Source organism: Phaseolus vulgaris, chromosome 4 (assembly GCF_051622355.1).
Source record: "Phaseolus vulgaris cultivar YP4 chromosome 4, ASM5162235v1, whole genome shotgun sequence".
Taxonomy (NCBI): Eukaryota; Viridiplantae; Streptophyta; class Magnoliopsida; order Fabales; family Fabaceae; genus Phaseolus; species Phaseolus vulgaris.
Genome location: NC_143501.1, coordinates 50,371,495 through 50,384,891, shown reverse-complemented (window position 1 = coordinate 50,384,891; position 13,397 = coordinate 50,371,495). Strand labels below are relative to the sequence as shown.

Here is a 13,397-nt window from a genome sequence, read left to right as displayed (position 1 = left end):
TGTTTAAGGGAAAAGTTACAAAATAACGTATTGCAGTGTGATGGAGAAATGAAATTAAAGAATCAAATGTAAATGTCAAATTGTATCTGATTAGCAATTTTTGGTTGTTTATAAATTGACAGAGAGAATTTTTACAGTTACAAATGAGCTGAGCTGAAAATTACATAGAATTGAATTATGTCGTTAAAAGCACATATGTATGGAACAAGGGTTTTGTCTAAAAAAGAATCAATCAATCAAATATGAATTCACTACACAATAATATTTGTTGATATACCAAAACCCATGCTTCAAAAGTAGGAGCCATTGTGCCTCAAAATTTGCCTACACAAGACAAAATACAGAGAAACTTTGTATGCTAAATGAAGTTTTTGATTACTCAGATCTCTTTGGTTGACGCCATTGGAACAAACATTTGGACAAAGAAGTGAGGAATGAGCCTTTTGTAGGAAACCCTTTCCTTCCATACAAATGTTTTCCTCCCAAGTCTGTGAAAACTGGTGCCACGTCTTGTCTTTTTGGTAATCTCTCTATCTGAAGAATATGAATGAACCAAAAAATAAATAATTTGGTTGACAAAAAGGAATGCATAGTTCCAACCTTCCCTTCCTAGTTTCTACCATAAAAATATTAACAATACAATCTTCTATTATCATTTGAAATTTATTCAAATTCACAAGTTTCACTTCTCATTTAATTAGTTTCATTTATGATTTAATAGTTTATAATAAAAGTTAACAAATAATGTGTTAGAGAGTATGTTATGAATGGTTTTCTTGTTTACTATTTGCGCATTATAGAGTATAGTAGCATTTGGAATGGAAAGGTCAGAGTAATAATTACAACTTTTTGTGTCAAGTTGTAAAGTCAAGCAAAAGTAGAATAAAACCTTAACCAATTTACCTTGTGGATTTTTCCATCTTTCAAATAGTATATAATGCCAGACCAATTGATAGCTTGGGTAAAATGAGAACGAATTGCAGATAGAGGGTATAGAAAATTATCTACCAGCATTGCAATGAATACCTGCTCAAGAGAAAAGATAAATATGTTAATCAAATCTTACCTCTTCCCAACTATTATTTCACATTCCTTGACATCATATTAGTTTAGTATTCACTTATTATAGTTTTTTTCACAATAAGTTCATGCATCCCTTTATTTCATTGCAATGCCATGTTGAAATGAGTAAGATGTCTAAGAGGACATCATTAATCCATCAACTTATAAAACAAGCTTGGTGAAACATTTTTTTTTTCTTTTGTTTGAGAACTTGAAGAAGTACTTACTTTACACCAATTATAAGAAGCCAAAGAAAGAGGAGTTGACTCTGGCGACAATATGTTGCAAAGTAGAACTTCTATCCTTGTCAAGTTCCACATTGAGAAAAGTGCAATAAGAGTGCATATGAGTAGGAGGCACACCATTGTTAATCCTGAGGAAAGACAAACCTTAAAGCTTAAGTTCATCGAAAAAAGAATTCCTTTCATTTTTCTTCTCCCCTTCATCGACATTGTCCACTTTTCATGAATCATGACATGAGAGCATATAATATGTTATTGTTGTGTTATTAAAACATAATAATCCACATAGTAGACTATTCCTAATTCATTTCATACCTGATTTCTTTCTTTCTCTTGATCTAGAACCCCACGAGACAGAGAAGATAAGAAAATGACGGCATAAACAATAACTTAAATGAAGCACCTATATACTATGCAAGTGGTTATAATATTTGTGCAAGAGCATGCTATTTTTGTACTAAATATTGAGTCCAATCACAAGAGTTTCCTATCACTTCAGATCTATGAAAAAGTATCCCTCATTCTGTTTCACCATCCTGACCTTTTTCTGCAGGTGAAACAATACTAACAACAAAGGAAAAGTAGTGTTCTCACCAACAGAAGAGTAGTTTATCTCTTCAAGTGAATTTCCCCTAGTGTTAAATCTTACTGCTGCTGCAACATGAATCACTGCCATGCAGTATGGTGCTACAAATCCCCATGACAAATAAAAGTGAACAGCAAACAATGCACGGTTCATTATTTGGTTGACTTTGGTTACGTATGACTCCAAAACAAATGTTTGTTTCCTCAAATAATTCCAGTACCTGCACAAGTTTGAATAATTAATGGAGATATGAGCTGAAACTTTAATTTTTTGTGAGAAATAATCACAAACCTTCCAAAATTAAGATCAGTTGCAAGGGGGTGAGGAAAGACTGCAACCGGTGGAGAACTGATGAGCTTCTTGTGAGCCCCTGAAGTGGACAAAATCATGACAACAAACATGTAATTTGAGTGACCAAGAAAAATTTGATTATCACATTGTGAATTTCAAAGATATACCGGCTATTGCTGCTAGAGTCATATCATCAGAATATCCACCATCTCTAAGTCCTGAGACTACACCACAGTTGTCTTTCCTAAAGTCTTCAGAATGCATCTGGAGAAAAGCTCAACAGTAAGAATGAAAGTATTTCTATGCATAGATGAAAATAAAGGTAGAAGCTACTTGCCATCATGCACCCTCCCCACAAAAAGAATGTTTGTCCACCAGTGGCAAAGCCCATTGAACAAGGCTGTAGAACAAAATAAAAATGGGAACGAGTTGAGTAAGTAAAATATAATATTTATGTTTCAACCCGTTGCTAACATCATAAAAAGTTTCAAATTTACAATCGTAACAGCTAACTCCTAACAAACCGATGAGATATTGCTGTAGATATTAGGATTATAAATCTAAAGTTAGCTCTGTACCATATGGTATTCATAGATGCAGTAACTCCCTAGACTTCCAGATGGCAAATCAAGAGGGTATCCAGTTTGAATAAATATCTGTTAAGCATCAAAAGTTGAAAGAGTGTAACCAAATAGTTATAGGCAAGTGTAACTGTAACTATTTCAATGAAATGTGTAACAAAAGAATCACTAGAAGAAAATTATTTTAAGTTGTACCTCAGGGTTCTTTTGCATTTCACTAACGAGTGCTCCAATTGATCCAGGATGTAGCCTAACATCATCATCTAAAAACAACACATACTTGCTGTCTTTGTGCATTGCCTCTACTCCAACCTGCCCAGGTGTAAAATACATTAAGCAAGGGCAAACTAACAAATTAACAAGAATGAATTTTCTCTGACATTCCATATCAGTAGTAAGTAAATGTAGGTTCTTGATGTCTAACATGAAAGTTTTTATAAAATATATATATATATGTCCTTAGATGTATTTGCCATGCAAGGGTTATATAGATAATATGGTCTTTCAACAACTAGACAACTAACAGCTAAAGATCCATCAGCATGATCATATAACTAACAGTAAAATTGAAGGATGGAAAGAAGTTTCAAATATACCATGGTCTACTTTACATTTGAAAAATACTGGGACAACAAAGTATAAGAAAAACCCATACCAACTGATTGTGAATTTTTTGACTACAAGTTGTTGACAAACCAGCTACTATAACCCTAGCATCGACAGAACCCTGCATGAATTAAGCAGTGAGTAAGATGCAGAAAATAGCAAGGCGCCAAAACAATAGAATCAAGTCTTAAAATGAGTTCAACGTGTACCTCTAAATCTGCTATTAGTTGTGATACTGCACGGTATGCAGGATCCTCTAGACTTTCAACCACCAAAAGAAATTCTAGAGGGCCACCGTAAAGAGATGTTAACTGTAAAATAACATAATCATGATAACAAAACAAATCCTTTTAAAATGAGAAGCTTGAACAGGGAAAGAGATCATCATGGAAAATACTTCATTGGGTCAAGATGTTGCAGTGGTATGTGTTCTATACCTGAGTTTTCCAGTTATGGAGATTGTGTTCTCCAAATCCTTTTAGGGGCATAATTACTGTTACTCTAGGAAGATCAGTCTGATTGGAATGTTCAAGTTCATTAATATCATGACAGAGGAATGCAAAGTGATTGCCATTCCGCATATTTTTCTTTATTCTATTTATTTCTCGGTTCCTGCAAGACAAAAATCATGTACTCTAAATTTCTTTTGTACAGAATGATAATTGAGTTTCCTAACTCTGTTTTACATATGAGTACCTGACAAATGAAGCAAGAGCCCACCCTAAAGCAAGGAGTAAGCAAATTAAACATCCCTACATAATGAAACCTCAAATCAGGTTTGTGTGACAAAGTAGCATGGTCTATTTTTTCTTAAGAAACAACAGGTGGAATACAATTTGAAGGAAAAAGATGTAAATAGTTAATGACTATACAATCAAAACACAATATCTATAATGTTGCACGAATTACAGCATAATCCTCATATGTAGGCTTCTTACTGTTATGTTGATTGTAGAAATTATGAGAATTAATGGACTAAATGAGTTTCAATTTTCATTTCATGATCTTTCTAGAACAAACAAGATTGAAGCATGTAAATGGAATGCGATACAACATAAGATGAAGCAAATGAGAACCTGCGCCTGAACAAAAATGGCCAGAGGAGATGAGAAGTCTGTGCTGACACGGAAGAGGAAGAAATCGAGAGAGTCTAAGGAAACCATTATTGTGAATTTTTTTGTGTTTTCTGAATTTTTGTTCCTTGAGAACTCTCCGATTCCTACAACACAGAACACAGGCCGAGATGTTTTATTTAATGGAATGAGCCAAGCCTATTTCTATCTCTGCATCATCATTTGCACCACACAATAAAATTAAACACAACACCACTATTTTCTTTCTCTCTCTCTCTTTCTTCTATTTTAAGGCCCTATCTCATAGAAAGGAGAGAAGTTACCATAATAATAGCCTCAGGTATTAGATGTTTCTCAAATCCTTTTTCTTTTCTTTTGAATCGGACCTTTTTCAAATTCTTTTCCTTTTCTTCACCAAACTATTCACTAATTCACATGCTTTTTATGTCCCTTCTTTTATCATATGCTTTGCATGCCTGCATGCATGCAGGTACATTACTGGATTACTGATTTAAAATTGAGAGCAGATAAATGTTTTCTATTCCTTGAAATAGAAATTTCAAAACTATGTTTAATTAAAATATTTTATTTATTGTAAATAAATTATATAATTTAAATGTAAAAGTGTTATAGTATAAAATTATATTTATTCTATATATAGTCATTCAAACATAACATTTTTGTCAATTTCTTTTCTTTTCCAGGCTAAACTATTCACATGCCCCTTTGTTTATTAATTAGATTGCATGCATTCATACTATTGTACTTTTCTGTTTTAAGTCCCATCATCATTGTATTAATATAAAAAATTTGGGACTTATATTAAAGTAACAACTTCAAGATTGCATACATTAAACAAATTATATAATTTTAATGTAAGAATGATATTACGTTTATACTATATTAAGCACTTTAAACTTAAATAAAATGCAAGAAAATATAAATTAAAATTATCACTGCACACAAAATCTGAAGGTGATGGGCAAAACTAACTTTTTTACAACTAAATTAACAAATATTTCTTCATTACTCAAATATCTCCAAAAAATAGTAATGGAGAATTTTTCAACAGTAACATCACTACAACAATTTTTCCGGCACACTACAACAATTTTTCCGGCACACTACAACAATGTTTCCTATGCCTCAGAAGATACAAAATAAAGTAGTTCCCTAGGCTAGTGATGGAGCTTGTTCATCATCTTCAGAAGATACAGAAGAAACTCGTTCCCTAATCATGGGAAATTTATCAGGTAATTTATATAATGGCCCATCAGTTGAAGAAGTAGAACCTTGAAATGCAAGTCCTAGTGTGTATCCTAGAGCACGAGCAACTGGAACTGCCACTGCATTCCCAACTTGAATGTACCTATAACCAAAATATCAAATTATTCAAACCTCCTCCAAAAACACACACACATTAAACAAATAATGCATTACCTCTCTTTGACTGGTCCAGACAACTTGTAAAAATCTGGAAAGCCTTGGAGTCGTGCATTTTCACGAATAGTCAACACTCTATCTTGTTCGGGGTGTAAAATTGCCTAAAGACAACATCATACTATACTCAACAACAGAATATGTAAAACAACCATTCTAGATTGCAAATAGATGATAACATACCTGATTGTGAGGTTCTGCTCTTGTCACAACAGTTGGAACAGTTTCATCCCACCATAACCGAGCAAAAGGTCTGAAAAAATCAATTAATGATTCAAAACATAATCTACAAAAATAAGAAGCTTTCTCCTCGTTAAAATTCAAATTAATAATAAACTTACTTTGATGAAGTTCCATTCACAAAAGACATGGCATAATCAGGAACCTGTGAAGCAACATAGATAAAAAAAATCAATCAGGCATTTGATTTGATAAATAAAACACCAGTTTATATACATTTAATTATAAGAATGGACTCTTGAGAGTCATGTTACCAATGGTTTTCCGGAATCCAAATAAACACGTTCCATGTCAGGATCCCACTCAACCTTGTTATCATTTCCTACGCGAACACCTGGTAAATCTCTGAAACACCCACCCTGATAACAATAAAAATGTCTATTAGAAAACTGAACTTAAAATTAAGATTATATAAATAATAACAGATAAATTACAAATGACTATGAATAAAACCTTTTTTTGGGGAATCCTACACACACGCTGGTAATCATCCGCATTCAATTCCAGGGGACGATGATCATAAAGCAAAGCCTTCGATGATTTTGTTCTACTTTGGATCCCTAACATTTCTGCATAATATATCATAATCAACACTACACGTATGTTAACAACTTTAGTTACAAAGGAAGCAGCCTGAGAAGCAATACAAAGAAATTGAAAAGATACATAGAAAAGTCTCTATGCAGACTTTAATTGGTGTGTCATACATTATAGATTAGATGCATAATAATGTATTACCACTTTTGGATGATCTAATGAATTGTTGGAACTCTGTTTCAGCAGGTTTGCAATATTCCATTTCATCCCGACGTTCACTGTTCTGAACCTGAACATAGATAAAATTTACTACAATAAACTAACACAATACGGATATATAAGGTTTGGGAAAAATTGCAACAATAACTTTAAAGTATACCGGAGGAAGGTCAGAAATGGCATCTTTTAATAAAAGTTTTTTCTGTAGTTGAACCTGATGTCCTTCATCGTAAGCTACTGTATTTGTCTGCAAGCAAGATAGTATAACAAATTTAGTGAATGAGCATGCAAGTTCAAATAGTAGTCTTCAACCATAATATACTCTTAAAGCTAGAGTAATTGATCAATTACGTACCTCAAACTCCAAGGGAATAACACCCCTCACAATAACATCGTGAGTTGGAAGTGGAAATTGAGGCAATTTCTGCATCGCATAAGAAAATATGACTTTAACACAAGTCATGCACCGACAGGTAAAATTGAATAAAACATAGTTAACTATTAATCACCTGAGAAGGTGCAGCCCCCCATAAGAACATGCGCAAACGGAACTGAGGAAGCCCATAAGCACCTGCAGCCATAATTCCCAGACGCGCTTGATAATTCATTTGAAGGAGACGACCCAGGGCATATCTCCCAAGAAAGCCTTCCGCAAATTTTACGATATCAACCACATTTTCCATTAATGTAAATCTGGGCTTAAGGTATTGAACAATATCCATAAAAACAACCAGCTGTTTGTTCTTCTCATCATCCAAAGGATTCTCTCTGTTTCTGAACCGGTTGAAACCACTGATACCTTGACAAGGAGGTCCACCACATATCACGTCAACACCTCCCTATGCAACAACAGCAACAAACATAATAATCACACTGAATTTTTAAATGCATTTCTTAGAGAAATAATACACAAACTCAATTGGAACTTACTGGCAAAGGCAATATCTTTGAATTGATGCCTTGAGTGACAAATTCCTTAATCTTGTCCTTGCAATTACTGTTGAAGATATAATATTTAAATCAGCAAATAATTATTCCATACAGGAATATAATGAATCTAGCATAGCAACAAAAACATTAGTAGGAATTATAACTTACTATCATTGATCAAAAAATAACACAATAATTTAAAAGAGATAGCATTTATTAAATGCTAATGGAAAAAATTAGCAAAAACAAGTTTGTAAAATACTTCAACATACCTTAGGCCTTCAATTGGTTCCCAAGAATCCTCCTCAGGTCCATAACCCTTCCACTGAACCTAAAAAGCAAAACCAATGTAACCAAGTTTAGCTGACAGATAGAAGAAGTTACAATAACAACCTGAGAAGAACAAAAACTAGTGGCAAAAGGACTACCTTAAAGTATAACCCTTGCTCCTTTTTTTTATTTGGATCACCATAACAGACAGCAAGAATTTTAGAAACTTCAAATATTTCATCATCTTCATCATCAGTTCCATCTTCCTTAACCTCTTCAGCATCATCTTCATCCACCTCACTAAAAAGATCCACATATTTCTCATGTGACACCTTGTTTTCAACTAGAGCAAAGTAACTGCATAATTTCTGCCACTCCTTCAGTAATGAAAGAAAACTTTCTGCTGATTCATTTCTAACCTGATTAGAGTACACAGTCAAGATAATCAGTTCAAAATAATAAGGAACCCACTAAAACATACAATTTGAAAATCACCTGCTCATGTGAGGATTAGTATAGTAAGAACAAAGAAAATTAAAATTACCTCAGTTTCAGGATGATTTAATTTAAGACATTCACAAGCATGTTTGTTCAAGTCCACAGCCCATCTCTATTGGGAAAAAAGAAACAGTATCAACAAAGATACAGCTAAAATAAAACAAATTCAAAAAATTATTTTAATAAAAACAAGCAAAAAAACTCACAGTAACAAGATTCACGCCAGACAAATTGCCACCAAGGCACAAACCAGTTGACATTGCTCCACAACCACAATATAAATCTAGTAATGTCATCTCCAGGTCTTTATTCTCATCAGGAAGGTAGGCATCCTTAGGTTGGGAATCTACCTCACACTTTTCAACTCCATTAGTATCACAAGATATTGTAGAACAAGTCTCACTACCAGTTTCACCATTTTCTGAGAGAAAGGGTTTATATCAAAAGTGAGATGTCATTAAAAAAATTACTAGGATTAAAGATGTAAATAGATAAAATGAAACCTGATGGTAAGCTAACAAAGGTGGAGTATGGCAGAAGATACTGTGTATCACAATAGTAATCACAAGGTGGAATAGTTTCCTTCTTTACATTTAAATCCATCTGTAATTGAAGTAGATTGTTAAAAAAGTCAACAAATAAATATTATTAATATTACAATAAAAAAAATAAGAAGGTATGCAAAATGTATAATCCAGCAGCACATTTACATTTAATGGTAATCTTGCAATGTTAAGCTTTGCAACTAGACAATCCAATGGATTGTCGTCTTGAACTTCAGAAAAGAAAACTCGTTTGGGTTCAATAAGATATGCAAGCTTTTTAATTACCTGAAAAGTAAACAGATAATAAAAGACTATCATCAGCTAATAATTGCCAACAAACATCACATCAAATAAAATCATAAAACAAGAACAAACTACAACTCACAGTGTCTTTGGCCCTATAGTACCATTGTGCGGTAAAATACAGTGACCCATCAATGCTCTCAAATAGTTCAACAATTTTACAAATGTAATTGTCTTCTCCTTCATCTGCCTAATATAAAATAAGAAAGTATACAACACATTTTCAAAACTACACAAAGAATGTATTTAAAGAAAAAAAAAACTCAGAATTTACAACTGGTCCAAACTCACTTTAACATGGGCATCATCGAAAAGTTTGTAAATAGTACATCCATCAACCTCTGCCTCAAGGTAGTGATGTCGAGCTTGATGAATTTCCTCATCTTCATCTTGGTTTCTACACATACAAGGTAAAAAAAAAAACAACTTCATTAGAATTTGAACAAAACTGTTCAATGATCCAAATAAAGGAAAGCAATAAAAAAAAATCACTAGATTTTGAACAAAACTAAGTGTTCCAACTAAAAGAGAAACTATAAATTATAAAAAATATGGACAATAACCAAAGTCCAAACATTCAACATACCTGTTTGATTTAGACCCCGTCGATGGCTTCTTTTCCTAAAAGAACAAACCAAAAAATAAAAACTATAAGTAGGAAGTTGTGTATGCTGTAATAAATAACTCACTAGATATACTACAAATTTCTTATAACTACAAAAAGATCATACAAGTCGTTTGTCTTTAAAATCACTATAATGCTCCTGAAATTAATTAGCGGCACACAATAATGAATGTTATATCTAGGTCTATATTCCAACATAATGATAACATAATCAACAATGTACACAAATTATTGCTATTTTCTTTTATCCTTAACATTATTTTTAAATTACAATACCAAGTTCATAAGCAGATCAATATGAAAATAATAAGAGAAGAAAAAACTAACTAAAAGTGTAAAGAGCCTCTATTGCAACATAACTTCAATACAACAGATAATAAATAATATATTTAATTATTTTATTTTCAATAATAAATAAAATCCCTTAAAAATAATATATATATATACTTATAAAAAAATTGTAAGAATATAAAAAATATATAAACACATAGAGTCAACCATGCTTATGTTTTTCCTAATAAAAATATAATAAATATAAATTAGCACAAACACAATACATTACACGATGTTAATTTATAAAAAAAATACATAAAATCTGAATAAGTTTGACATTTACTCTAAATAATTAAAAATAATGCTAATATTTTAGTAAGCAATCATTATTAATTATTAGTAGAAATATATGTGTCTACAAATATATTCACTTGTTTTCCCATAAATAATTTTTTTGAAATATTAAAATTATAACATTGTGTTTGTAAAATATAATTATAAAATAAATGATTATTACTAATTTTTATAATTTCATTTGGAATATTGTTTTAATCAAGTAACTAATTGAATTTTAAAAATAATTAAAGAAACTAGAGAATAAAGTAGTTAAAAGAGTTAAAAAAATTATTATGAAATTTAAAAGGTAAAACAGTAATAATTTTGTAAAAAAATTTATATGAGTATTGCCTCTATTAATATGCATGTGTACATGTGTTATTATAATAATAAATATAATTTAAACTTTTGATAAAATTTTAATTACAATGAACAATAATTACCAAAACATAAATGAATTATAATAAAACTGATAACATAATCTACAATGATAACATAAAAAAAAAAACAATTTTTAAAACTGCTTTATTAATTGAATAATTTACAAATTAAAATAAATAAACGCCAACCACAAAGAGATATGTATGAAAGGGATAGAGAGTGTGGTGAAAGATCATCTTAAACCTAAATGAACCTGGTACAAATAAAACTCTAAACATGTTTAAAAAGGACCCAGAAAACCTAAAATTACACAACTAAGAAATAACATAGACAACAGTGATTTTGTTTAAAAACTCATTTTAAAAAACAATGAAGTTGCATTAAGCACCAACATTTATCACTGATCTTGCTTAAATGAAACAATTAAGACTATTCTCATGTTCACAACAATTATCACTTATCTCCCTTATATCTCATGTTCACAACAATTAATAAAACAATTTCACATTGGCCAATTGAACCACAATTCAACAAACTCAAAACTTGACGCACTAACAACCAAAATTCTGTTCTTCAGTTAACAGAATAATAGAATTACCTTTTCCTGGTATCGTTTGGGCCAGCGCCGCCGCGCGTCCTCCTCAGGAATCGGCTCTCCGATGAATCTCGTGTTGGATGCTTGAGAGTCAGGTGTTGACGGTGTGACGTCCATGAAGGTTGACGCCTCTTCCTTGATGGCAGAGGAAGGGACAGGGACAGGGACATTCTTGCGCTCGGATTTGACAGGAGTGGGAGCAGCAGCGGGAGTGGTGGAGGAACGGGTGTGGCGCTTGAGGGAGGGGGCGGTGGTGGAAGGAGAGGATGAAGACTTTGCTTTGCGCTTGGCGGACATGGCGGAAACGGTGGTGGAATGTGACGGAAAGGGATCGGTGTTTGTTAATTAGGGATTGATTTGAAGAAGACGAGTGAAAAGAAGACGTAAAAAGGGAAGTATTTATACGCGTAGAATTGGAGGTGAAATATTTGAAAAGCAAAAAATTGAGCGGGAAAATGAAAGTGGAAGGGTGTGATGAAACACGTTTTGGCTCTGCGCCGTTTCTGAACGTAACTTTGTTTCCTTAATGATAATGGGTGCTATTGGGAATGGGAACTACGGAGTTCTTTCTAATTGGGCTTTTCCAATTGGGCTTTGTCTATTGGGCTGTTCGGCTTAAGTTATTTTTTATGTTTAAGTGGAGACTGTTTCTTCCTGCACCTCCACACCTTCTTCTTTCACCTCCATAAGTTTCTAAAATTCCAAAAATGCCTCTTTATAATATTCCATATTACGTAATCCGGAAGTCATTTTTTAAATTTGTAATTAGTTACCGGATTACATAATTCGGAAGCCATTTTTCAGATGCATGATTATTCTCCAGATTACATAATCCGGAAGTCTTATTTGACTTCCGGATTATGTAATCTGGAATTCTTTTTTCAAATAAGTTTCTGAATTACATAATCCGAAAACTACTATATGGGGATGACACAATAAGGAAAAAAATGTATTTTTATGTTGTGTATGAAGGTGGCAGAAGAAGATATGGAGGTGCAGGAAGAAACAGTCTTAAGTGAATGCAAATTCTTCTTTCACCTTACCAATTTGAATCTAGAGTCTATTGTCTTCCAAATTTTCTAAAATTACTCTATTTTTAGATTTGAAAGTTTGGAATTCAAAAACTTCAAAAACTATAATTCGAAAATCAAAGTCTCATCTCAAAAAAGTAAATTCAGGATGTAAAAATACATTTTGTAAGAGAAAATTCAAGACAAAATCTGAAAATGCATTTTGAAAAAAAATCAGAATTCAAAAGTATGTTCCAAAAATTCAAATCTAGAGATGTATTCCAAAAAAGGATTGTGGAAGTATTTTTTTTATCCGTGCCCTTTTTCATTTAAGGTTGTTTTCGTCATTTTATATGGGGTATTTTTGTGTTCGGGTTCAAATTGATATGGTGCAAGAATAATTTGCCTTGAATGCAAGGCAAGGCAAACTCTCCTTGCACCTCCGTTGCTTCTTCATGTACTTTCATATAATTTTAAAATTCTAAACATACTCTTGTCAATTGTCAATATATGTTAGGTTTTTTTGTCTTTTTGGGTGAGTTGTTGTTGATTTTGTGGAAGACTTGTTCTTCATTGTGTTTTGGTGGTGGTTGTGGTACGTTTTAGTTGGTGGTGGTGAAGGTGAAAGAGGGTGATTGAGGAAAGTTTTCATTCATGTTTAACTTTCTCGTATTTTTTTCATTTTTACGTATGTACCAGATTGAGCAAATTGGATTATATAATTCGATAGACAAACTTAAATCTGATGTTAGCT

At 32.4% G+C, this 13,397-nt stretch overlaps 2 protein-coding genes across 2 annotated transcripts; both read right to left on the bottom strand.

Annotated features, from left to right (window-relative positions):
• Positions 1-149: 149 nt before the first annotated feature.
• On the bottom strand, positions 150-4,675 carry LOC137838185 (uncharacterized). Its single transcript, XM_068647436.2, has 14 exons — positions 4,445-4,675; positions 4,065-4,120; positions 3,806-3,980; positions 3,578-3,679; positions 3,418-3,489; positions 2,958-3,074; positions 2,760-2,837; positions 2,519-2,581; positions 2,349-2,445; positions 2,182-2,260; positions 1,899-2,110; positions 1,290-1,435; positions 904-1,026; positions 150-534 (listed from the first exon to the last, which is right to left on the bottom strand). Exons 1-14 carry the CDS (start codon positions 4,529-4,531, stop codon positions 376-378), a joined length of 1,566 nt encoding a protein of 521 aa, XP_068503537.1. The 5' UTR covers positions 4,532-4,675; the 3' UTR covers positions 150-375.
• Positions 4,676-5,449: 774 nt separating this feature from the next.
• Positions 5,450-12,171, bottom strand: LOC137838184 (DNA (cytosine-5)-methyltransferase CMT3). The gene is made up of 21 exons (XM_068647435.2): positions 11,637-12,171; positions 10,010-10,044; positions 9,715-9,820; positions 9,506-9,613; positions 9,286-9,405; positions 9,079-9,178; positions 8,782-8,996; positions 8,622-8,687; positions 8,236-8,496; positions 8,080-8,138; positions 7,808-7,874; positions 7,387-7,716; positions 7,233-7,301; positions 7,038-7,124; positions 6,860-6,947; positions 6,575-6,690; positions 6,376-6,480; positions 6,223-6,266; positions 6,065-6,134; positions 5,882-5,985; positions 5,450-5,810 (listed from the first exon to the last, which is right to left on the bottom strand). The coding sequence occupies exons 1-21, from the start codon at positions 11,928-11,930 to the stop codon at positions 5,615-5,617; spliced, it is 2,640 nt and encodes an 879-aa protein (XP_068503536.2). The 5' UTR covers positions 11,931-12,171; the 3' UTR covers positions 5,450-5,614.
• Positions 12,172-13,397: the final 1,226 nt, after the last annotated feature.